Source organism: Rhinoderma darwinii, chromosome 3, assembly GCF_050947455.1.
Source record: "Rhinoderma darwinii isolate aRhiDar2 chromosome 3, aRhiDar2.hap1, whole genome shotgun sequence".
NCBI lineage: Eukaryota > Metazoa > Chordata > Amphibia > Anura > Rhinodermatidae > Rhinoderma > Rhinoderma darwinii.
Window position 1 is genome coordinate 259,511,295 of NC_134689.1, and position 27,759 is coordinate 259,539,053.

The 27,759-nt window shown below is 41.9% G+C and overlaps 1 protein-coding gene across 2 annotated transcripts; it reads left to right on the plus strand.

The window, feature by feature from the left end:
* Window positions 1-245: 245 nt before the first annotated feature.
* SCAMP5 (secretory carrier membrane protein 5) lies at window positions 246-27,759 on the plus strand. 2 transcript variants are annotated; one of them, XM_075857857.1, is made up of 7 exons: window positions 246-549; window positions 17,369-17,428; window positions 17,882-18,010; window positions 19,203-19,359; window positions 20,759-20,860; window positions 22,991-23,108; window positions 23,587-27,759. In XM_075857857.1, exons 2-7 carry the CDS (start codon window positions 17,422-17,424, stop codon window positions 23,779-23,781), a joined length of 708 nt encoding a protein of 235 aa, XP_075713972.1. In that variant the 5' UTR covers window positions 246-549; window positions 17,369-17,421; the 3' UTR covers window positions 23,782-27,759. The 2 variants fall into 2 exon arrangements, with proteins under 2 accessions (XP_075713972.1, XP_075713971.1); XM_075857856.1 differs by having other exon boundaries at window positions 246-518.

Sequence of the window (27,759 nt, forward strand, 5' to 3'; positions counted from 1 at the left end):
TTATTTCCTGACTAGTATGATAAAATACGGTCCTGTCCTGATACATTATTAGTACAATGCACTGTATTATTATTATCGTGCTCTTTGTAAATAGACATCGTTTTTATTTGGTTGTGGGGATTTATCAGTAGGGATGCAATATGCTTTCCTATAGTTATTTCTAGGTTTTTCTGATCGTGCCACACCAGCTCGAATAGGTCACGCCCTCATATATTTAACCACACCCACTGTACAGGCTTATTATAGAATCCTATCGCTCTGTAATACGGACACCGACAATACAAGGGAGTCGAACGTTCGGAACAAATCCCCAGGATTAATATTGTACAAACTTTATTGACACTTAGATCACGTACAATACGCACGCAGTGACGTTTGGAAATCTCGCGATACGAGGACGTGGGTAGATCCGGGAGAGGAGAAGCAGGATCGCTAACGGTGGCCGGATACATCGCCTTACTGACGGGCGCTGCTTGTAAATGACAACCTGTGTGGTGGCGGCTCAGCACTAGAACCTTGTGAGTCCTCACCGTGCTGTGCAGCGAGCGGGTATGAGGCGGCTGATGGCTGAGCACGACCTGTATAATATGGGGCTTAGGTCTGGGTGTATGTGTAGGACGTAGTGCACACATTACTTCTATGCGTCATGTCAGGTCTACTGGGTGTGCTTGATGACTGATGATTTGTTGTGTATTGTGCTAGGGCATCACCATAATGTAATGCGGGGGCACCATCCAGGTCTATGATGCTTTGCAGAATGACATTTATTGACATTGAAGGGCTTCTCATAGTGACGTGTGTGTGGTAATGGTGACATATCTTTCATTGTTTTGTATTTTTAGTGTATTTATATGAACCTTAGGCCTCGTGCCCACTACAGTCTTTTTTCATCAGGGTGCTATCCATTTTTGTAACTGATAGCGCCCTGACACATTCACTTTAATGGGGCCACGCACACTTCTGTGGATTTAACGGAACCGTGTGGCCGTTCCTTCAAAAATAGGACCGATCCTATTCCTGGCTGTGTTTGACAGAACAGTCTCGGCCTTTTCATTGATTTGGTCCGTGAAACGGATCCGTCATTAACGGCAGTAAGACGGCCAACGGAAGTGTGCATGAGGCCTTGGGTAACGCATGGATTTGGATTGACCCCATAGTACCACAGAGTATGATCCCCAGGGACAGACGACACTGGTGACCATGTTGTGTCCTCCTGTCCTCCCCCTCAGATAGTGACCTCTCCAGTGGCTTTACAGCGTGGGGACCTTGACAAACAGCAGCTCAGAGTCCTGGGCTCTTTTGATTTTGTGTGGGGGACGGGGGTAGGGAAATATTTGGGGGTTAACTGTACTTTCTACTGGCTCCATCGGTCGCGGGATGTACGGAAGTATTCTCTCCTAGACGCATTGCTCCTATTGTAAAATGTCTCCGTACACCGAGGCTCTACTGAAGGAGTCGTACAGGCTCCATGCACGGGGCTCTACCCTGTTTGAGCCCATATTGACGGCATACATGGATCGTGTACAGCTACACAAGCCCCTTTAGGTTTGTATTTTGGATGCCCACGCACTCTGCACGCCCCCTTTTGGTACCTCCATGAAGCACTGTTTTTTACCTTCGGAAACAATGCTTCGGAGAACAGAAGAGTAAGGACTTATTTAGATGAACCGGTGTCAAATTGGCCATGAATAATGGCAGTTTTTCGCGACAGATTTGCACCTGTGCAGGACCCGTTTTCAAAGACTTGAGTCTATTGAGGGATCCGGAAACGATCAAAAATGTAACATGTTCTATTTTTTATGGGCCATTCACACAGCCTGTTAAAACAACGGCCGTGCGGACAGCCCCAAAGAAATACATGCAGCCGTGTGACGGCCATTAAAAAAATGTCTGTCACACGGACGACTTCATCGTTGGTCTGAATAAGCCCTAATGTGACAGGCTGCTTTTTTTTTTTCCTCATAGATTTTGAGTCAGTGAGGAAAAAAATCCTCTGTACATCAATATAAAAGTCAGGCACACGGAGGTTTTTCATGTCCGAGGTGATTATGTGCTCGCATCCCCCATAGATTAGAGTCTACGGAGGAATGCATGAAGCGTGGAAAAATAGGACACGTCCTATTTTATCACGCACCCTTCACACGGTCCGTTGAAACAACGGCCGTGTGAGCAGCCACATTGAATTATGTAGGTCCGTGTGATGGCCGTTGTTTCAACAGCCTTCACATGGATGTTTAACACGTTTGCGTATATAAGGTCTTCGGGTCCATGCGTTGTAATATGGACTGTGCTGTACAGATCCCTAAGGGCTTTGTTCACATATTCAGGAGGATCCGTGGCAGAAATTTTAAGACTTTGGTAACACTCAGATTTCTGACACTAGGATTAGCCCCGTTGTCATTAAATGGGGCTAATATGCAGCTTTTCTACGTGGACTATAGAGCATGCTGCAAGGATTTTTTTGCCCTGCGGGTGAAGGTTGTGACATTCCCCTTTCACTTGCATTGGATGCAGAATGTGAGCGGATTTGATGAGGATTTAGAGGTTCAATCTTCAGCTAAATCCTCCCTAAATATGTATAAATGGCCTAAAACGGCACCCCATAGCCTGGGCCCTCTAATTTTATACACCGCATGTTCCTACGCATGCCCTATTATGAAGCTATCCCTCCCATAAAAGCATTGCTTGTCGGGGGGAGAATACGATTCCTAATTTTGTGACACACAGTGCCCAAGGGTGGATTCACATGCGGCAGATTTTGTTGGCGAAACTTTCTGCGACTGAAAATCAGTTCCGTTCATCTGAATGTGGTTGTTTGTATAGCAGGTGCATGGATTTCTGCAAGTTCCATATGTTGGAAATACATTTCTGGAACAAAATCTGCCGTGTGTGACCCGAAGGCCATGTTCATACAGGGCAGATACGCTGCGTAAAAGTACACAGCGGATCAGCTCTGGAACCCGCAGGGAATTCCGCTCAAAAAAACACCAAACTGTGGTGCAGTTTTTCCGGTGAATTGTCTGCTGCAGAAATACTGAAGAAAAATAAAAAAACGTTTATAATTGCCACCGGACGTTGTCATGGCGATGCATCCCTCTGCTCGGAGTACAGCCCGGCCTCCTAGGATGACGCTGTAGTCCATATGGGATGAAACGTCATCCCAGGAGGCCGGGCTGTACTCCGCGTAGACGATCCCGTCGCTGTGACAACGGTCGGGGTTAAGTATAGACCTTTTTATTGTTTTACAAGTAAATATTATTTTTCCGAATCACGATTTTTGGACCGCAAAAATTGCAACATTTGCCTATTGTGAGCTTTGCCTCCTCCATTGAATTCAATTGGGAAAACGCACAACAGAAGAGCAGCGATTCCGCAACATAATTTTTTACGCAGCGTGTGGATGAGATTTGTTCAAATCTCATCCACTCCGCTGCTACTGTATTACGCTGCTGGTTTTCCGCAATGAAATCCGCACTGTTTACGATACGTGTGAACATAAACCCTAAGGGGCCAGAATGGACCTGCATGGACTCTACATTTGTGTGTTGCGGATCCTCAATATTACTGAGTGATGGTGTTTTCTTGCGCGAAGTTTGGATTTATATTAGTAAGTGAACTTTGTATTTCCGCCAAAAATGCACCAGCGGGCACCGCATAAATGTTGCCACATACCCTAAAAACTACAATGGATGGAGACCAAGAACACGCATGGGTATGTATATGGCAAAAAGTCTATAGACACAAAGAATATATAATAAAGTGTACAAATTTATTAACAAAAAATAATCCACTAACACGATAAAAACATTTAAAAAAAGCAGATGGCTGCTATAACTGGGAGATACGGCCCTGATAAGCAGCCCAATACTAACTCCCCCAGAAAAGAACCTACCTCAAATAACCCTCACGCAATGATGACAAAGATATGGACCCAGATAAAAATACCATGTGAATAAATGAGTCCTGAAGGCGCAGTAAAGTGTCCAATCAGAGGGGTTATGGCGGTATTTCCGCTGCGTAAGTTTACTAAAATGTATGTCTAAGGGGAGAAAATTCGGTAACTCAGAGATTTCTTACTTCTCGTGTTGTGGAATATTTTTCCCATCGGCTTACTTTGTAAACTTTTCTGTAGTGTATGTTTATGCTGCGGAAAATACAAAGCAAGAACGCCACTGAAGAGAACATGCGTTGTCTCCCCGATGCAAGACCCGTTTACAGGGCCTTTATTCCGCTGATGGATAGCAGGCCCGTGGAATTACATTTTTGTGCCTTCTATCATCCTGAATTGCATGAATCACTCTGGTCTGTGAAGATAAAGTCAGCTAATGGTACATCTCATGGCCTTGTGCTACATTCAATCCCATAAGCAAATTTCCCTAAAACTGAAAACCGACTTGAAGCTAGATGTAAATTGGCAGCACTATCTATGTTAACCCCTCTTTATAAAGTAACCAGTTGATGGACCATAGTTTGCATTTTATGCATTATGATAAACAAGAGAAAGAGTCCATACATATCAACATATGAAAGAATTAAACATCTTTATTGATAACATAAAATACACTAAATGACAGAGAATCTAAAATAAATCCTTGTACGGATCACAAATGTATACATTGATAGCAGTACATATATATTTGTGATCCGTACAAGGATTTATTTTAGATTCTCTGTCATTTAGTGTATTTTATGTGAACAATAAAGATGTTTAATTCTTTCATATGTTGATATGTATGGACTCTTTTTTTTCTCTTGTTTATCATATATTGTTAGAGTCCTTATCTCTAATTATTTATATGGGTGGTTGAGTTTTGTCTCCCACCTTGACACGGATTTGTCCTGTGAGACTTCTTGTCTAATTTTATGCATTATGTTGTGATTTCAGTGTTTACTGTATATTAACCTTTCCAGTATTTACCCATTAGTCCCTGAGGGGGGCAAAATGCATAACTAATCCATTTTGTCCGTCCGTTATGTCATTCTGTTCCACTAACATAATGTATGAGATTATAGCAGCAATGTGTGTCTCATTCCCTAATGCATCTAACAGTAATAGTACTAGTTGGAATGTACAGTCACCATACCATATCATGTACCATAACATAAAACACATACCATTCTGTGTATGGCATAATCAATCCTCTGGTTGAGGATGTTTGGCTGGTCCCATTATGCCCACTCAGGGCAGTTGTCTCTGTGTTGGCCACTGGACCATTGCTTAGAGACTATTGATGCATAACGTACACATTGCAGCCATTAAAGAGGCTCTGTCACCACATTATAAGTGCCATATCTTCTACATAAGGAGATGGGCGCTGTAATGTAGGTGACGGCAGTGCTTTTTATTTAGAAAAATAATCTATATTCACCACATTAGGAGTGATTTTAGCTTTATGCTAATTAGTTTCTTAATGCCCAAGTGGGTGTGTTTTTACTTTAGATCAAGTGGGCGTTGTACAGAGGAGTGTATGACGCTGACCAATCGGTGACCAATCAGCGTCATGCACTTCTCTCCATTCATTTAGCCAGCGCATAGTGACACTCGGTTGTTCACGATATGCTGTCTTATACTGACATAGTAACGTTACTGAAGTGTTTAGACAGTGAATAGAAATTCCTTCCAGCCAGGACGGGATGTCTATTCACAATCCCTGCACTTCGTTAACGTTTGTTTGGTACTTGCAGCAGAGCAAGCGTAATCTCGCGAGATCTCGCTGTAAATGACAGGTTACAGCGAGATTACGCTTTGCTCTGCTGTAAGTACCAAACAAACGTTAACGAAGTGAATAGACATCCCATCCTGGCTGGAAGGAATGTCTATTCACTGTCTAAACACTTCAGTAATGTTAATGTGTAAGTATAAGACGGCACATAATGATCTAGCAGGATCCCTATGCGCTGAGTAAATGAATGGAGAGAAGTGCATGACGCTAATTGGTCAGCGTTATACACTCCTCTGTACAACGCCCACTTGGTCTAAAGTAAAAACACGCCCACTTGGGCATTAGGAAACTAATTAGCATAAAGCTAAAATCACTCCTAATGTGGTGAAAATAGATCGTTTTTCTAAATAAAAAGCACTGCTGTCCCCTACATTATAGCGCCGATCTCCTTATGTGGGAGATAGGGCACTTATAATGTGGTGACAGTCTCTAAGCTGCATTTCATGGAAACGAAGTGTCGATTGATTTGGGGGAGGCCATGTTGTCACGGACTTTTGAATACATGAGGCCCATTGTGTCCAAGTGGATTTGCCCCTTGTGACATTTTTGTGTAGCAGAAAAATATAAAAAAATACCATATTCAGGAAAATCTCTCTCTCTCCCTCCACTCCAACTAATCTGAAAGAGAGGTCTTGTGTTTTGGATCAATCAGCTGTTTACGGGAATGGTGATATCAAATGGTTTCCCTTCCTGTTATTTTTTAGCAGAGTATAAAATTCTCCTCTTAGCATTTTTAAGGAGTATTTTTAGCCAAGGAGCAGTATATAGACAGTTCAACTTAAATTTTTCTTTCCAGGCACTATTTTTTTTTGCGACTGTGTGTTACTGAGAGAGAGTTTATATAGATATATATATGATCTATGCTGTGTGTATATGTATGTGTGATATGAGCGGCTCTATTGTGGGCCATGCTATTAATGGCTTATTGGTGTATCTAGGTGGTGTTTGTAACTATGATATATGTATGCCACCGCATATACATCTGTTTGTATCACTTGCATCTTTTTGATCCATTTTGTGTATGATCCCTATTTTCTCCCCTGATGAACCTGCATTCAGTGGGGAAACGCGTTGGAATGCCCTTTTAATGAATCGTGAGGGAGAGCTAGGGTTAGTGGGCGGAGCCACACCCTTTGGGGTGAGGCTCTTGCGTAATATAGGTTATACAGGGCTGGACTAGGGATTTAACTATAATCCCTTCCTAGGGCTGGGCAATTGTTGGAAAAAAACAAACCAACTCAAATCAGGACGCAGATACAGTTGAAACCAACGGTAGAGCAGGGAGCTGTAAGGTCCTTTCTCTACAATTCACTATGTATCGCCAGACGCTCACGGCTCGGCACAGACAGGCACGAGGCAGTGATGTAATCGCGCCTGTCTGCGTCGAGCCAGACAGACCGGATGAGCAGAGTGATCTCCTCCACTTGTCGTTGGAATGGGGTTAGGTGAGTATGTTTTTTATTAGGCAGTGTGGGGGCAGCTGTGGGACAATATAGAGTGTGGGGGCAGCAATACTGTGATGCACAATTATGGGGTTATTGTACTGTGGGCATATTCTACTGTGGAGTGCAGCTATTGGGCAGCTATAGGGGGCATTATACTGTGGAGAGTAGCTATAGGGGGCATTATACTGTGGAGGGCAGCTATAGGGGGCATTATACTGTGAAGGGCAGCTATAGGGGGCATTATACTGTGAAGGGCAGCTATAGGGGGCATTATACTGTGTGGAGGGCAGTTATGGGGGGGCATTGTACTGTGTGGAGGGCAGTTATGGGGGGCATTGTACCGTGTGGAGGGGAGCTATAGGGGCAATATACGTTGTGGAGGGCAGCTATAGGGGGATTATACTTAGTGGGCGCAGCTATGGCGGCATTATACTGTGGGGAGCACTAGGGGGCAATATACTGTCTGGAGGCAGTGTCGGGGTATATTATATACAGTATGCTCAGGGGATAGATGTTCAATGGCGTAGCATGCAATTAAGGGTCGTGGTATGCAAAATAGGTGTGGCCTAAATCGTTAATAAATCGTAATGTAGGTTACATGTTCAATTAATCGCCATTTTGATTTAGGTCTTAATCGCCCAACCCTGCCCCTTTCTCCTATTTATCGTTGTGTGCCCTGCTTACCATCTACCCTTGCTGCCCTCCACTCTCTTGTGCTTGTTCACATCAGAGTTGAACTTCCGTGTGCATGAGGCCTTATTTGTTTATGTATTGGTATTTGTTTTATTTGCATAACATTAAAAGCTATGTTTTAACCAGTTGCTGACTGCCCATAGACTATAAACGACCTGGCCATCCACACCTGTTTTTGCAAGGACGTTTTAAAAAACTTCCATAATATCAAAGTCCTATATCTTCTGAGAAAAACAAGACCAAATACATATAGGTTGAGAGAGGAATAGAACGACAATTTGCTATTAAATTGCCACATGGCTAAAACGTGAATGTGTCTGGTCAGGAAGGGGTTAAATTAGCTACACCTCAGTGATATACAGCTTTACTTACAAAACCATGTGGTCAATAACAATCTAAATGGCCGCGCGGTATTGCGGGCAAAGCTGCAGTTTACCTGCAAAATTGTGAAGCCTATAGCAATCTGTTTAAAACCCCCGCCGACCGTATGTGGCCTTGGTTGGCAGACGCCACTGTATGGGACTGTACTGTGAGACTTTTTGTAGTGCTACAAGATTGCATACAACTCAATGTATTCCTTGGGACTTCAGCTGTAGTTCAATAGTTAAAATCTGTGTAGCCCAGGTCTAAGGCTGGGTTCACATGTTGTGGTCAAAATGCGTTTTCTATCACGGTTCACGGCAAAGAAACCCCCTGACTGCTACCTGTGAATCCATAACCTACAGAGGAAAAGTCTGTAATCGCGCTAAATATGGTTAAAAAAATACTTTATTTAGCTATACAATACATAAAAACAGTTAAAAATGGATCTAACCGTGCAGGAATAAGGGGAAGGACATAATGGTGCTATATAACAGTAGCTTTTTATTTACAAAAAACTGCTACCAGCAGAATAATTCCTTTAATTCTAACTGCCAATAACTAGATAAATGAACAAATAAATAAATAAGTTTTATTGTGCTACTATAGAGCAAAAAGACTGACTACACTGATTAAAATGAATAACATCACCTCCGTTTAGGTTAGAACTGACTGTGCACATTAAACAACGTGTATGTATATTGTATTCTGTTTTGCTCGTGGCTGCAGACCAGCGAGTCAAACACCCAACATATGTGGAGAGCAACGGAGGCACACATTAGATTAAAAATTTGTAGGCATCAACAAATTTTATTTTTTTTTCTCATGTTTTTTTTCTCTCGTGATATAACAGTAGCTGGTACAATTGCAAACCATTACTAATTTTGTGCCCACGCAAGGGCTATGTATACTGGATGAGCTATCGGTATTGAAAATCATAAATGAGACAGCAAGCCGAATTACCATAGGCCGATATCTAGGGGTGAAAAAATATATCACATAGGCCGATATCTAGAGGTAATAAATATTATATAGGCCGATATCTAGAGGTAATAAATATCACACGCTGAGGATTACATCAAAGTCCCACAGTGGGGAAGAGGAATACTATCTCTACCTGAGTCACAGTCAGGCCCCAGAAGCTGTGCCAGCGACGAGGACAGAGGATGCTGCCCGGTCATTCAGGCGGGAAAGGAATGCGTCACTGGTCAGGTTCGGTCCCTGATACTAGAGCTGGCCTATCTCCTCCCCCTCTCACCTTCCGGGACTTCTCATTGGGTGGCCACTCTGTGATGGTGAGAGAGGGAGGAGATTAAGAAACGTGATGTGTCTCACTCCAAAGCGCTGTTGGAGCAGAGTAAAGATGCAATTTTTAAATTAAAATGTTACATCTGCCCAGTGGCAGATTAAGTAAACCATAGGCCCTGGGCTGTTACCCAAATTTGGGCCCCCCTTCTCCACCGCCGCGCCATAACTATTGTTAACAATACCTCTTTGCGCAAGCATCAACAAGTGGGTGTTACGATTCCCCTTGTCAAAGGGATGTGTCCCTACATACTGACAGTATAACACTGTGCAGGGACACATCCTCCTGACAAAGGGAATGGTAACACCCATTTGTCTATCCGTCCTGGACTGCACATAGACTTTTTGTGAAATACAATAATTTCCTATAATAAATATGTCAGGAGAGGTGATTCTCTATAAATCTAGTGACTTACAGGTGACGACCTCAGATTCTAGTAGTTTTTTTGGCCTTTTTTCTTCTCCATCCGGTCCAGACTTCATGACGACTTCTCCCGGCCATGACCCATTTCTGCGGAATTTACCACTCCGATGTCCTCTGCTCCACACTTTTCCAACATTTCCACACTTATAAACATAGATAAAATTATCATGTGCCATACACTGTGCCCCTAAATATAATCGCACCATACACTGCCCCTGAATATAATTGTCAAACACTGTAAAGTAAAGCACCACATACACGCAGCCCCCCCTGTGGATAGCGCCACACACAGCCCTACTTGTCTCCTTTCAGTTTCAATACCGATGGCTCATCCAGTATACATGGACCTTGTATGGGTTCAAAATTAGTAACTGCTTGCAATTGTACCAGCTACTGCTATATACCAGCACTATGTCCTCCCCTGGGTTTATGACGCCTTATTCTTGCACTGTATGATCCATTTTTACCGGTTTTTATGTATTGTATAGCTAAATAAATTATTTTTCTCACTTACCCTCCATCACGGCACCACAGGAGGTAAGGGCTCTGCCTCTAATTGGGACAGGAAACAACACAAGAGGTTAAATAACCCCTTCCCGCCCCCCTCCTCAGTATTCTTTCCTGTCCCTATTGGGCATCAAGAGGTTGATGCCGGCTGGGCTGGTGTTAGTCGGTTAGCCTACTTAAATCACCAGACAGTGACTGGTCCTGTCTCACCTCCTCTTTTAAAACACTGCTCCCATCTTCCTTGAACTTGGGACCCCATTCGCTCCTCCTGCGCCTTCAGGTAAAGCGGAGGTGAAAACAATGTGTCGGCTCCGGTCCACCCTGAACTCCCCAGCCAGCCGCTCCACCTGTGAAACAGGAATCCCTCTGCTGCTCATAGTGTGCGTTCCACGGTGGAATGGAGTGACGTACTTCCGGTTGCGGACGCCGGAATTGTCATGGTGGCGCCCTGCTGGCGGCATCCGCATGGAATGGGCTGTAGTTGCAGAGCTTCCAAGAGCAAGCAGAGGAGGAGCGCGCTACCGATTTGGTAGTCCTCATCATGCTGGTCCCGGTGATCCTGGTTAAAGGTCACCCGGACATGAGGCCTCATTCTCTCAGGACTGTTTTTGTATCACTCCTATCTTGCCTGCACCATGTCATGAGGCTGAGAAACCTGCCTCCAAACCCGGTGTGGTGGGGCCTAGCGTGTTTCCCAACCCAGTAAGTATTCCGGTTATGGGGATTAGTTACCTAACTGTTTCCCTCCTTATTGTTTCAGTGTGAGACATCTAGGAAGCGTCAGAGAGAACACCTATCTCATAAATGTACCATATGTCACAAAAAGCGATCTTCTAATAACAAAAAGCCCCTATGACATTCCTGCACAGAGAATATCATCATGAAGGAGCAACCATCATTTATGGAAGAGATTAAGGGAATGGTCAAGCAGGAGATCCGGTCTTCTTTGGCCTTCGTCTCATGCATTTTTTTCCCCCTCAGCCGCCTCCCACACCTAAGAAAAGGAAAATTTTGGTAGAAGAGGATTCAGTTTCTGAAGGGGGTAGTTACCTTCCCTCTCTATCGGGTTATATCCTAGGGGAAGGAGAATTGAATTGGTGGGACCTTCTGCTCCCCAAAAACAAGAAAAGTATTTCTTTTCAAATGAAAATATACAAGAACTTCTTAATGCAGTAAGAAGCACTATGGAGGTAGAAGAGACTCGTACAATCCAGGACGAAATGTTTGCTGGACTGCGGGCAAAAAAGAAACTGGTTTCCCATCCATGAAAATCTTGACGCGCTCATTGAAGACTAATGGAAATTTCCTGAAAAACAGGTCTCTTGGCCAGCGGAAATAAAATATAGATTTCCACTGGATGAAGACACATTGAAATGGATGGAAGTTCCAAAAATTGTCATCCAGGTTGCCAAAGTGGTAAAAAACCACCTAGTACAGTGGAAGGTGATGACAGAAAAAACCCAGTGGATTCTTTCTTCAATAGAGGAAGGGTTCAAAATATTATCTCCTATTCCCCAGAAATATGGTTGTCACATCCATTCAAGAGTCTTCACAAAGAATAGCGATAAGAGAAGGTCATCAAGAATTATTAGCACAGGAAGTTATTTCCTGTGCCCATAGAAAGAGGGTTAGGTCACTACTCCCGCCTCATTAATTCTAGTGAAGAAACCCAATTCATCCTACAGGATAATCCCAAATCTCAAACCCTTAAACAGATTTATAGTTTACCACAAATTCAAATTGGAATATATAAAATCCTCAATACCTATAAAAGGTCAAGATGTTATGATGGCTACAATAGACCTACAGGATGCCTACTATCACATCCTTATCCATGAGAAATCTCAAAAATTCCTGAGGTTTGCCATACTGGAAAATCGTAGTACATTACCAGTTCAGGGCCCTCCCATTTGGGATATCATCAGATCCCAGGATATTCTCAAAAGTGATGGTGAAGATAGTGGCCTTTCTCAGGCTTCAAGGTATTCAGATCATTCCTTATTCAGACGACCTTCTCTTAGTTGACCCCGATGCTACTTGCCTAAAAAAATCATATCATCCAGACACCGCAGAGTCTGGGTTGGATTATAAATATAAAAAAATCATACCTGTTCCCTTCAAAAAGGAAAGTTTTTCTAGGAATTCTTCTAGACTCTCACAGACAAATGTCTTTCGTCCCACAGGAGAGGATAATTTTGTTAGAACAAAAAATAACTTTGCTACTACAACAGAGGCAAGTATCCATAAGGATAGCGAAGTCAGTCCTAGGGTCCATGACATCTTGTATCCAGGCAGTAGCATGGTCTCTAGCTCCCTTCAGAGGGTTGCAAGACCTAATATCACAGTGGAACAAAAGGATCAATCGTTCTCCTGTGGTGGTTAAAGACCAACAATCTAAAAAGGGGAATCCATTGGCACCAGTATCCGGTGAAAACGATAACTACGGATGCAAGCAAAAGAGGGTGGGGAGCAACACTAGAGTGAGAATCTTTTCGCGGAGTTTGGACAAAGCAAAAATCATTAGTCGTCAAACTTCAGAGAATTAAAAGCAGTTCTGGAATCCCTGAAGGTAACAGAACATCTTATCCAAAATTCTCACGTGAGGGTTTATTCGGACAATATGGCGACTATTGCATACCTGAGACATCTGGGAGGCACCAGACAGAAAAGCCTAGCGGGCCAAATATTTTCTTGGGCAGAGCCTCGGCTACTATCCCTCTCAGCTGTCCACCCCAAATGTTCCTCCAACATCCAGGCAGATTTCTTAAGTCGGAAGGACCTCGACCCAACCGAGTGGTGGTTAAAACAGGATGTTTACCTCCACATAACCCAAAAATGGGGATCTCCGGAAGTGGACTTTTTTTTTTCCCCTAAACCCAAGGGAAAATAGTTTAGGGATAGATGCATTGGTTCACATTTGGAGATTCCAACTGGCTTATGCTTCCCCCCCCCCCCCCCCCGATTCCCTTAATACCAAATAAATTACAAAAGATCAGCTTAGGGAAAACAAAGGTGATGTTAATTGCCCCCCCCCCCCCCCCCGAACAAAAAGGGCTTGGTTTGGTCTATTAAACAGTCTACAAATAGCAGAACCATGGATAATTCCAATATGTCAGCATCTGCTACATCGGGGACCAATCCTATATACAGACCCTCAAAAGCTTCAACTATCAGCTTGGCTTCTGAAGCCTCCATCCTAAAATCAAAAGGATTGTCTGAAGGGGTAATAAATATGCTACAAATGAGTAGAAAAGAAGTGACCAACGCAATATATTACAAAGTTTGGAAAAAACGTCTTTCCTGGTTAGGGGATGAGAAACCAAATATTCTTTATCCCAACATAGCAAAAATTCTGGACTTCCTTCAAGCAGGTCTTGAGAAGGGTTTAATACCAAGTATGCTAAAACCACAGATATCTGCACTAAGCTCATATTTCGATCAGGATATTCCTTCCCACAGGTGGATCAAAATTCTTCGTAGGAGCCTACAGGCTATCACTAAAGAAGAAGATTCTAGTCCCCACCTGGGACCTAAATATTGTGTTAGGCCCCATGCACACGACAGCAAAAAACCTCCGTTTTTGCGGACCGCAATTGCGGTCCGCAAAAACGGAGCCTTTCACTTTCATTGAACACTGACACCTTTCCGTAGCACTACGGAAGGGTGTCAGTGCTGTGGAAATGTTCCGGGAATTATGGAACATGTCTGTTCTTTCGCATTTTGCGGGCCGTGCTCCCATACTTTGTATGGGAGCACGGCCCGAAAATGCGGCTGTCAGTCAGCGGCCGGCCGTGCCCGCAATCGCTGGCCGTGATTGCGGGCACGGTCGTGTGCATGGGGCCTTAAATGGACTAACTTTACCCCCATTTGAATCTCCTACTGAAATTAGGAGACTATCTTGGAAAGCATCTCTACTAGTGGCCATTACTACGGCACGCAGAGTAGGAGAAATTCAGGCATAAGAAAGCCATATCTGAAAATTATGGAAGACAGAATAATTTTTCGTTCAGACCACACTTTTTTTTTTTTTTTTACTAAAAGTAGTATCCGAATTCCACATGTCGCAGGACATTATACTTCCATCCTTCTGTCAAAATCCTAAGAATGGAAAGGAAGAGAAGTTTCACTCATTAGATGTATACAATATCATACTAAAATATTTCGAATTGACGGATTCTTGGAGGACAGATCAAAATCTTTGTCCAGTTCTGGGGGTCGAATAAAGGCAAAAAAGCTTCCAAAACTACCATCGCAAGCTGGAATAATAAAGCAATCATAGAAACGTATCAGATCCAAGATCTTAATCCACCAGAAAATCTAAGAGCTCACTCCACTAGAGCAATGTATGTATCTTGGGCGGAAAGAGGCAATGCTACCAAAGCAGCTACTTGGTCTTCCGTCCATACGTTCACTAACCACTACAGACTTAATTTGGCTTCCGTTGAAGATCTTTCCTTTGGCAGGAAGGTTCTTCATGCCATAGTTCCCTCCACCCCCCCCCCCCCAGTAAGTTTTCATTTAACTCCCCTGTGGTGCTGTCATGAAGGGCAAGTGAGAAAATAGAATTCGATTTACCGGTAATTTTGGTTTCTATGAAACCCTCCATGACCGCACCCGGAGGCCCCCCCCCCCCCCCCCCCGTATTATTATTTACAAGTGATCAATATGCTTATGAAGGAATAAATATGTTGATTCACTATGCCATATGGTAATTTGAAATGCACAGAGGAGGGAAGGGGCTATTTAACCTCTTGTGGGGTTTCCTGTCACAATTAGAGGCAGAGCCCTTACCTCCTGCTGCCATGGAGGGTTTCATAGGAGCTGAATTACCGGTAAGTCTAATTCTATTTTTGTACCATATTTAGTGTGACCACAGACTCTTCCTCTGTATGTTATCTATTACCATTGTCTGTGCACACCTAATGGATTTGTTATTGGTGTGTCATCGTCCCACTTTACCAGTGAGTGATTACTCGGGGGACATTTGTCATACCTGTTAGTCCAGCCTAATGGCTGTGAACTTCATGACCACCTGGTCTGATTTTCTTGCGACGTTTGCAAGGTTCCTTGTGACTTTTTTCCTCTGTGGAGCCCTAGCTTTAGCCCTAATGCACACGACCGTGTGTGCCGCCCAAGTCCCGTCCGTGATCCGTGGAAATATAGGACGTGTTCTACGTTTCCACGGATCTGAGAGTCTGATCCGTTTTTACGACAACGATTCACCCACTAAAGTAGTTTGGTCCGTGAAAACTACTCGTGCCACTCGGATGCTGTGAAAATGGTTTTCTGAAAATTGTGGCAGAAAACGCAGCAAAGAAATCCTAGAAATACGCATGAGACTAAATAGAACTTCAAATACACAGGAAAAAAACGCATGTACAAAATGACAAAACAAGTTTTTTTTTAACTTTTTCTAAGTGTTTTCAGTTTTTAAAAAAATAAAATAAAAAAAATGTGCACTTCTAACATGTTATTAATGGAACACTACTTGTGGTTGTCAAGTAATAGACTACTACTGTATTACGGCAATCCGTAGCGTGCAAGTATAAATAATAGTATCCTGCTTTTCATAGTATCTGCAAAATTGTCCATTTTCTTGTAATATGAATCTGCAAGCTACCATTTGACTTAACCCATTAACATATGTTCGATGCCCGCTGAGCATTATCCTTTGAGGATTATATCATGTCTATACAATTGCCAGCTTGCCACCCACCAGACATATTTGTTGTTGGATCCTGCCAATTTTGGTAAGGTCCCCCCAACAGTATACGATGTATGGGACTCAGCCTGTTTCCCGATGTCTTCGGTCTGCGCGGTTTGGACCATTTGTTAGTCAGACAAGTGGAATCTTTCCTGTATCTGCCCCCCCCCCCCTTTTACTATCCACTCCATGCTTTGGCTTCAAAACTGCATTAAAAAACACTGCGTCAAAATGTCACATGTGAAAGCGCTCTCAGGACTATTTTTACTGTGCTGAGAAATGTTAGGTACGACCCCTCTTCATGTGCACCACCGTGTCCCCCCCCCCTCTCTGAGTCAGTCTTTTTATCCATCCGCTTACAAGTCTAAACGGAAACTCTGCATCCTCTAGATCACGAGAAAGTGACTCAATGGGATTATTTTTGCTTTTTATATTTCTTGAATGTTTTGTTTATTTTCCTTTTAAGCAGACCGTCATAGTCTTGCTTTTTATTTTTCCAAAGTTATATTGCATATGATAGCTATGGAAACATGACTATATTCTGTGTACCAGTTCATGGGATAATTAAAGGAAGTTTTCCATGAAGCCAGTGATGTCTAAAGATGGAAGTAAATCATTGTTACAATTTACACTGTGGATAGGTGATATTTATGCTGTTTTATATAGCTGCTGTACAAGCTAACACAAGTCACCAGTGCAGCTGAAGCCAGTTCCTCATTTACCCATAGCAGTGTCCTGTCTAAGCCCCCATGCACACGACTGTAAAAACTCTCCGTAATTGCGGACCGTAATACGGTCCACAATTACGGAGCCAATTAGCTCTATTGACCGCTGACACCTTTCCCGTATCGCTACGGATGGGTGTCTGTGTTTTGCATTTTACGTGTTGTCCTCCCATACTTTTTGTATGGGAGCATGACCCGAAAATTCGGACTCCTAAGGCCTCATGCACACGTAAACACTGCACGGACGGGCCACAAAGTGTCCTCCGCATTTTCGGACCATGCGCGCAGTAATAAGTATTGGAGCACGATCTGTAAATGCGAAAAATATAAATATAATAGAAATTAATGTCCGTATTTTATCCGCAATCGTGGATAAAAACTACAGACGTGTGCGTGGGGCCTAGTGGTAACCAAATACGAGTGCTGCCGGAAGAGAGATGTTATGTGCTTTCTGCTGACCTTGTCTTTTTCTGTTCCCATAGGCTTTCCGTGACTTGCCGATTCAGGATCAAGCTACAGACCTACAGTCACCACTATGTCTGGTGAGATACTAAATACTCCCTCGTATATTTGTATATTACTGCAAATTCTAAAGGGGGTTCTAGACTCGGCTGTTTAGTGTAGACTGTTTGGTATAGAAACCTTGTTTCTACTTTCTACCGTTTTCTTGAGTACATCCAGCATTGTAGACAATGGATGTTATTTCAAGAATCATATATACATGTAAATACATTTTATTCTCTAGTCTGTTCTAGATATGCTATATGTGTTTAGTATTCATACTGGTATTTACGGTTTACATTGCCGGCTGCATTCAGAGATCTGTATAATAATACAAAATAGGATAATGTTTTTCTTAATTTTAATATCTTTTCCTGGCTATACAGATTTAGAATCCCTTGGTTTGCCATTATGAACATAACATGAAATCTGTGCCAGTGTATATCTATGTGCATACCTAGAAATGGACATGTGCCCTCTTTCATGTGATGCAGATAAACAGAACAACTTCCCACCGCTGCCTCGCTTCATACCTCTCAAGCCCTGCTTCTATCAAGATTTTGAGACTGATATACCTGACCAGCATCGTACCACAACCAAGCGTCTCTATTATTTATGGATGTGTGAGTATGGTTCCTCCGCTAAATATCATCACCCCCTATTAATCATAGTTTTTACATTCCTCCAATAAAACTTGGCAGAGGAATTGGGACCATAACAGATGCAGATTTTGTTTCCGGCAGGATGATGGTCTACGGGATTTCCTATAAAACAATGTAACGTTTGGTAAATAACCTTCTTTCCAGATTGATGGAATGCTTATCGAGGTACATAATGTTAATAGATGAGTGGTAGATGGTATCATTCTAAAATTGAAGATATGCTGCCTTCTCATTGTAAGCCTGCATGGGAGTGTAAGAAGATCACACTGTTGATATTGTGGACTATATGAATTTAAAGAGGACCAATTGGTTCTGAGAAAAACACAAAGTGACTAGATAAAATTATAGGACTTTTCTAATATCCTCAGCATTGCAGCAGATTTCCCTCAGTATTACAGGACACAGGTCTTACTTTCATTTCAGCAGTCATGTCGAAATCTCATGAGGGTCTCCTTCTCTGGAAGGTACCAACTGTGCAGGGGCGGGCAATTCTATACAGGGTCTGAATGGCAAAGTGGAGCCTTATGCTCAGATCTGGCCAGGATTAGGGGTAAGAAAATCAATCGGCCTGTTACGCAGTTATGTTGTTTTGCTGCTCTGTAGAATACAATGTGAGACTCAAAGCCTTAGGTAAAAACACCAGAGAAACGCTATACCTGTGTTTTGAAAAAAAATAAAATAAAACACTGACCCAAAAAAACACACCAAAAGGCCAGAAAACGCCACAAAAAAAAATCATTTTCGGAGAGCGAACCCCCCCCCCAAAAAAAAACCGTGCTGCTAAAAGTGCTGTGCGTGACGCCACCTTTACACTGCATCCCAGCACATGAAATATGGCGTGCACATTGCCCTCCTATATAACCTCATCCGCTGTGTGATCTTTCTTACTCTCACATACATTCTTTATGTGACGGTTTTCAGCACATCTGTTCTATTAGATTATTGTATCCAATATCTACATTGCTTGGAATCTGAGTGTATTATGATAGCTTTAAGTGAGCTTAGAATATAATTCCTGCATTGGAAGATAATTGGTGACGCTATGTGGATCCCAACTCCTTTACCTTGGCTTTCTTCAATCTCACTCTGATCTTTGGCTCTCTTCTCCTTACTGCACATGTGTGCCTCTGCGTGACCCCATGTGTGCATGCAGTGAACAGTATCACACTGGCGGTGAATCTGATTGGCTGCTTAGCGTGGATGATTGGAGGAGGTGGAGCCATCAATTTCGGCCTGGCGTTTCTATGGCTTATCCTTTTCACTCCCTGCTCCTATGTGTGCTGGTTCAGACCTATTTACAAAGCTTTCAAGTAAGTATCTGCCTGCCTAAATCTAGTAAACCTGTTAAGTTTGAAGTCTTCATTCATTCATTCATTCATTCATTCATTCATGCACAGTAGATGCATTTTAAAGTGGCTGTACCTTCATTTAACCAATCATTCTTTATATATAGCTACTAAAATGGGTGAAGCATGCCGCTATCATTTAAGGTGGTATAGTCTGAAAAAAATTTGTAATACTAAGATGTCCACTTTTAGTCTATTTTCTTGTATATGAGTAGCTGTATTTTTCTGCTATTTCTCTCTCTATCTCTCTTTCTCTATTGATACTGTTCAGCCATAACCATAAAACCACTGACCGGTAAGTGAATAACATTGATTATCTGGTTACAATGACGCCTGTCAAGGGGTGGGTTATATTAGGCAGCAAGTGAACGGTCCGTTTTTGAAGTAGTGTTGGAAGCAGGAAAAATGGGCAAGGACTGAATTATGGTGGCTAGACAACTGGGTCATAGCATCTCCAAAACGGCAAGTCTTGTGGGGTGTAGCTGGTATGCAGTGGTTATTACCTATCAATAGTGATCCAAGGAACAACAAACAAGTGAACCGGCGACATTGATGTCCTTCTGGTCTGATCCCACACAAAAGCTACTGCTGGTTATGTTAGAAAGGTGTCAGAACGCACAGTGTATCGGAGCTTGCTAGATATGGGGCCGCATAACAGCAGACTGTCAGTGTCCATGCTGACCCCTGTCCACCGCCAAAAGTGCCTACAATGTGTTTGTGAGCATCAGAACTGGACCATGGTGTAATGGAAGAAGGCGGCCTGGTGTGGGGAATCGCATTCTATGTTACATCATGTGGACTGTCGGGTGTACGTGCATTGTTTACCTGGGGAAGAGATGCCAACAGGATGCCTATAGACAGAAGGCAAGCCGGCAGAAGCAGTCTCATGCCATCTATCTAAACATTAGACTTTGTACAAAACTTCATGGCAACCGTATTCTATAATTGCAATGTCCTCTTTCAGCAGGATAATGCACACTGCCACACTGCAAAAATTGTTCAGCAATGGTTTGAGGAACAAGACCATGTTCAAGGTGTTGACTTTGCCTCCAAATTCCTCAGTTTTTAAACCAATCGAACACCTGTGGGGTGCGCTAGAAAACAAGTCCGATACATGCAGACCCCACCGCAGAACATTACTTACTGTCTTCTGTTATCCATTTCTCAATGAGTCATAGCTATTTTGACAGCACAAGGGAACCTACACAATATTAGGCAGGTGGATTTAATGCTATGGCTGGATGGTGGATATATATATTCTAGTGAAGAGCATAAATGACTCCTTCATAACAATAAACTTTGTTTTATATAGCGTCAAAATATTCTGCCGCACTACAATCATTTGAACTTTCTCTTTGTATAGGACAGACAGCTCTTTTAACTTCATGGCGTTCTTCTTCACTTTTGTGGCTCAGTTGGTCATCAGCGTAATACAGGCTGTTGGTATTCCTGGTTGGGGAGTCTGGTAAGTACAGCAGGACTTTTCTTCACAGGACCATGGCAATTCAGCGTAGTCCTCCACTATCTACGGCACCTGTTGCTAGACAATGACCAGAATGGCATAGCAATTTTGGGTATTGAAATTTTTTTTTAATTAATTTAAACGCTTTATGGAGGCATCTATTTTGGGCCTTAGAGGGTAACTAAACGTTGAACAAACTTCTGGCATGTCATAGTGACATGTCAAGTTTTGATTGGTGGGGGTGCGAGCACTGAGACCCCTACCAATCACTAAAACGAAACGGCAGATGAACTCGTGTGAGCACTGAGCCGCTTAGTTTCTGTTATTTTTCCGGAAAGCCGATGTTGCGGTGTACGGGCTGATAGACTTTCTATTGAGCCCGCACACCGCTACGTTGATTTCCGATAAAGCAAACGAAGAGGCTGAGCTCTCACACGAGCACTTCGTTTTAGCGAGGGGTGGGGGTCTCTGTGCTCACACCCCCACCAATCAAAGCGTCTGACGTGTCACTATGACATGTCAGAAGTTTGAATGTGTAGTTACCCCTTAAGCACACAATTTTTTTTTTCCTCTATAGCGTGTACGTTTAACATATACTCATACGTCTGTATACTTTTCTGTCCATTTGTTTTACCTAAAAAAGTGTTCAAATTAAACAAAAATAAAACTGATAGATTTACTGTGTGTAAACGGATACAAACATATAGCATTACGTTTGCATACGTCATCCATTGAGAACAATGCTAAAAAAAAAAAAAACTTGCGTCGCGTATACTTCTTTTTGAAGTGCAGAATAGCGTAGCAGACTACGCTTTTCAGTACCGGTACTTTCAAAAAACAGCATCCCAACGTAAACCATGACAAACCTAGACCAAACGGCCGCTACTTTGGTTTACGTTTGACCAATTATATGTATACGTCGAGCTATATGTTTCAATACATTTTTAGTGTTTAAAAGCCCATACGCTCTGTGAATGGCGCCTTAGATGTGATCGGTAACCGCTCGATCCTGTGAGGCATGCAGGACCTGCTATCACTGAACCAGTCAGTGCTGCTGACATGACGGATACAGGTTTCAGCGCTAGATACTGCTGCACTATACAGGATACAAAGCAGCTGTGTCTCAAAGTAAAAACTATTTTTAAAAACTTTTTCAAAGGTGTTCACAGCCCTTAATAGTATCATTATGGGATACATATAATCCATTGAAAAAACATCAATTTTTTTGTGAGTGGGGGGAATAAAAGAAAAAAAAACCTATAAAACTAACTCTGCCATTGTTTTTTCAGTTTTGTTTTTGCGACGTTCACTGTGCGGTATAAAGTGTTAACTTTACTCTTCAGGTCTTTACGATTATAGCGATACAAAATTGATATCGTTTTGTGGGGGGGTTTTTTTAAAAAAAAATTGACATTTTATTCCTCCTTTTTGGGAGGGGGGGGTGAACAAATCACCACAATTTCGCCAGATTTATTTACTGTATGCACCGTTATGGTTTAAATAATGCATTAATTTCATAGTATGGATTATCTAGTGGCAATAAATTGTGTACTTTTTTTTTTTTTTTTTTATTGTATTTCCATAATAAAGCATTTTAAATTATTTTTTTTAGCCAAACACAGGAGTGGGCACATAAGGAAGGAGATGCATCAGCCCATTACATAACTAAACGTGTGTGATCCTGGTCTTACAGACGACACACAAACCCTATGTGTAGTCTGATTTTGCAGTCCTACTTCCTTCCGTCTGTCTTTTTTGCGAACATACATTCAATAGGTTTGCAAATGAAAGGGGTATGACTGCAGGATCACACTGTACAGGGTTAGTTTGTAGTCTAACAATATAGACTCATAGGTCTGCCTATGAGCTGTAGACACATCTTTAGGATTTTTTTTTTTAATCAAGATTTGCAAAGCTACTTTGTTTATTTTAGATGCATTGGTGCAATAAAAAAAATGGCTGCAAAGATAGCCTATAAGTTCTAAATGTGGCTGGTTATATTGATAATCCAGAAAACCGAGAGATCAGATCCCTTGATGCTCAGTTTTGTATGTTTATGGAGTGTTATATTAGTTTGTCGAGTATTTTCTTTTTTGCTGATCTGCTTTTATGTCTTTGTCCTGTTTCTTCCAGTGGGTGGATTGCAGCCATCTCCTTCTTTGGAACAAATGTTGGCTCTGCAGTGGTGATGCTGATTCCGACCATTATGTTCACAGCTGTGGCTGTCTTCTCTTTCGTGGCATTGACTAAGGTATCGGGAATATTATGGATTTTAATTGCCCTTTAATAATATAGGTGATACTATATACTTCACGGTGCTGATGTCCCTGATACCTGTCACTTCATACCTTGAAAGCGGCAGGCATATCCATAAATGGTTTTTGGAGATCAGGGCCCTGATGATCTGGGGACAGAGGGAGCTGCCTCCCTTTGACTAACCGTTTAGATTCCACGGTCACGATTGAGAATGGCATGTGAGAGGTTAAACAGCCTGGATCGGCGTTAGGAGCCTGCGCCATATTGCCAGAGCGCACATTGGCTTTACATGTATGGTGGATGGCTCTAAGGGGTTAAAGGGTCGTACATTGACTTATTTGGTAGTCCTCTATAGATGGCACTAGAGAGATCGTTTTCTTCCTTCTGCAAGGAGAGTTATTTTGCACCGGATAGAAACAATAATAGATAAATTATTTAAATCTTAATGTTCTTTTTTTCCTCCATCTACACAGGTGCACAAGTTTTACCGTGGAGCTGGAGGCAGTCTTAGTAAGGCTCAGGAGGAGTGGACCACAGGTGCTTGGAAAAATCCTCATGTCCAGCAAGCCGCTCAGAATGCGGCATTTGGGGCAGCACAGGGTGCCGTGACACAACCTGAACCTCAGTACTCTGCCACACCAAATTATGGTTACTCCAATCAAATGTGAGCTTTTCTCAGGACTGCAAGAATACATTCCTTAGGGTCACAAGGACCTTTCATTCCTGCTGTCCTCTAGTAGATCAGTTGTCTCCAACATTTTACCTACGTCCCTTTGATATGGTGCATAATTGATTGTGGTGTGTATGTTGTGTTCCAGAGAGAATCCAACCCCTGCGACAGAGGGGCAATATGTTTGTGAGTTTCATACACATAGCCCAAAAGTCGTGTATTTGGAACTATATATTGGATGCAATAGAGAATATAAAAAATAAAAAAAAACTCAGAACAGAAATAAAAGGCATTTGTATAATTAGTTGTGAACCTTTTATATAGATAAGGATACAGTCTAGAACCGGTATCCACAATTTAAGTATATGACAACAGTATGTAGCATCAAGCAGTCAATATCTCTGCCTAGAACTGAAATGGGCATTTAATTCTATTGGTTGTAAATGGAGAAGTCACCATGTGGGGAACTGCAACCTGCTCCTGTTGCTCCATATTTTTGATACCACTTTACCAATTGAGGGACTACAGTAGTAAACCCTGTTGGCACCTTTAAAAGGCTACCATCGTAAAGTTTTGGTTCTTATACGTCATACACCTGCACTGCATAACGGAATTATATCATATAAAATTGTCTGATGATATTGCAGTGTTCGTTGGCCAAGCCCTGTCCTGTAACCTGCAGGAACATTTGGTGTTTTGTTAGTTATTGAATAGTGCTGTGTAATCTCTGTAATTATGTGTATTGTGTAGCAGCGCTGTACATTTCTACAGACTAACAATACTAATGTACTTGTTGCACTATTTATCTATGATGTTGTAAACTCCAATAGTACACTGGGCTTCAGGCTACGTACACGCACAGACAGGAGAATCATCACACTACATGTTGTGCTCCTTTTTACTCTGTGGCAACAATGGGAAGATTTAAATTAATGCACAGCTTCAGATGTACAGAGGTAGGAGGAAAGCTGTGAACACCTTGGTCTGTTTTTACTACTGGATGAAACCCTGAAACCTTGTCATTATGGTGGACTAAATAAAATAAGTCATTATATTAAAGGGGTTTTGTAGTCCCCAAAAATTGAAGGTCTATCCTCAGGATAAGCCATTAATATGTGATCGGTCTGGGTACGACTCCCGGCACCACCGCAGATCAGCTGTCTTGAAGGGGCCGCAGGATAGGCCATCAATTTTTGGGGACTGGAAAAGCCTTTTAATAGTGCATTGAGAGTCATGTTTTTTGTAATGCTTGGTTTCTCTTTTCATCTTTTACTAAAATAAGCCTTTGTACACACGCACGCACGTATGTATATATAATTTGTTTACCCTATAAAGACCCTTTAAGACAAGTGTTACCTCTTCAGGAAATATTACCCATAATAATATATTGTAATGTCTCAAACACTAATATTTGTGTGACCAATTGAGTACTAAATTGAAAACAAATGCCAAAGGCAGAGAAACCCTATTTCCCAACTACCGTTAACTACTGAGTAGCCCCATGAACCCCTGAGGACGCTACATATGTAGCGAAACATGTCGGGGGGGCTCTCTGTTTTATTTTAACACATGCTGGAATTAGGGCAATACTATTTAACAATTTAAAAATCTAACTACCTAGCAATCCGTTGTTGGTCTCAGTGACCGCTGAATCTATTTGGGTGCAAATACAGACGATAGACATATGTGTTCACTGGTATAGCTACTGTTTATTTAGACGGTACACTGCTACCACGGACGATATAGACGGCAGGCACACGTGCTTATTAGCATAGCCACGCACGGCTATTATCCCTATCCATGCATTGAAAATTTTAACCCTATGTGTTGTTTTTGTCTGTATGTCTGTTTGCTGCAATAGCACAATAAAGATTACTAACCAAATTTAACGGTAGTTGGGAAATAGGGTTTCTCTGCCTTTGGCATTTGTTTTCAATTTTGTATATTAGACCTGCCAACTACCAAGGGCCCAACCCTCTCTATTTTGTACCAATTGAGTACTGACACAATGTATTTACCCATGGTATGCATTTAATTGTGAAACTACACTTAACTCTCAATTGATAAATGGGCAGCTAGCATCTATGGACAGAACCGGAAAAATGACAAAATCCACAATGTGAACGCGTTAACTTCCCGCCAATAATATGATTTAGTGCTATATGCTGCACTTGTTTACATTTTAAAACTGGTTTTTGGTAACCGGATTGTACAAGAAAGGTCTTAAAATACTTTCCAGAGCTGTTACTTTTTTTTTTTTTATTAGTCTTAAAAAGCTTCTCCATCAAAATTGACTTAGAGTAAAATCTGATTAGTAATGCAAGATGTCACGAGAAATGTCTTAGCCTGACTTCTAAGGTGCTTTTCCCATTCTCTGTAGTCCGTGTAGGGCTAACAGACATTTGAGACAGACTGGTTGCCATGGATACACCATCTAACTGCTACAGTCTGTGGTTGTCAGACCATGTCCCCCTAGAAAACCAGTCTGTCACAGGTACTGGGCTCTAGGCTGAATTGGCACTGATCTGAGGGCAGAGAAAGGAAAAGTTGTCTTGGCAGGATTGAAAGTACGCCCTTGTGTACATCATTCAACCATATAAATAAAATATGTGTAAAAATAAGTTTCTGGAGAACCACTTTAAGGTTCTATCTTCTAGCAAACCAATTGTATGCACAAGAGTTTAGATTCTTACTGTGCCTAAACCTGGCACTTTTTATAGATCTCTTTGGCAGCTATGGCATATTGTATGCTTGCATCATGCCATAAGGTAAGACCAGTTATAATCTGCTTCTTAATTTTCTCTAAATTATGAATAAATTTAAATACTCTCATCTCATGTATGTACAAGAAGATGAACACTTCACAAGACTGAGCACTTTTTGTTAGGACTGCGCGGCCTGTGACAGTGAGGGTATGTTCACACGGCCAAATTTCAGACGTATACGAGGCGTATTATGCCTCGTTTTACGTCTGAAAATATGGCTACACTACGTCGGCAAACATCTGCCCATTCATTTGAATGGGTTTGCCGACGTACTGTGCAGACGACCTGTTATTTACGCGTCGTCGTTTGACAGCTGTCAAACGACGACTCGTAAAAATACAGCCTCGTCAAAAGAAGTGCAGGACACTTCTTTCAGACGTTTTTGGAGCTGTTTTCTCATAGACTCCAATGAAAACAGCTCCAAAAACGAGTTGGTAAAAAAATGAGTTGGTAAAAATGCGAGTTGGTAAAAAACGTCTGAAAAGCAGGGTCTGTTTTCCCTTGAAAACAGCTCTGGATTTTCAGACGTTTTGGTTGACTACGTGTGAACATACCCTGAGGCTGCCTCCTTATTCAGTGTTAAAAAAAAAAAAAAAAAAAAAAAAAAAAGTATACTGTTACATTTTGTTCTTTGCCAGAATTTTATGATGCAGAATCCAAATACCATGATCAACTTATCCAGATGCCTGTCAGCTATTCTATAACCGAGGGCTTTATATGGCAATTAATGGGATTCTTTACTAATAATAGTAAATCCTTCTACAGTGGCTTGATTTAATCTTTCTAATATACGCCCTGTCCCAATTCTATGGATCAACAATAGATTACCTGTTTGGCAGCGTTTTATATTAGTGCAGAACCCCTTTACTGTTAAGATCTGAGAACTCTATTGTGATTCCATATTTAGTGAACATTCCCTACCTCGGTCTTCATCTCTGTCCTCTTAATTCTATTTCGGGAACGGCCACCGGTCTAGATTGGCACATAAGTGCTCCATGTTCCCATTCCTTTGAACACTCCATAGATAATAAAATCGCCATGTATATTTCCGTTCAAGGGATCTTTGAGGTGTAATGTCCAGATCCAATGATGAACTCTGGTATTTTGTCATTTTATGTGTAGTTTCTCTTAAATTATTGATGTTTGGTGAGAAGAGTTGTGCGAAACCAAGTATGTGATTATATAAGAAAATAAAGAAAGCGTTCAAACTA

Coding starts and splice junctions, on each gene's coding strand:
- SCAMP5 (XM_075857857.1), top strand. Junction 18,011..19,202: donor TCTCTATTATTTATGGATGT/GTGAGTATGGTT, acceptor GTGTGCATGCAG/TGAACAGTATCACACTGGCG. Junction 20,861..22,990: donor ATTCCTGGTTGGGGAGTCTG/GTAAGTACAGCA, acceptor TGTTTCTTCCAG/TGGGTGGATTGCAGCCATCT.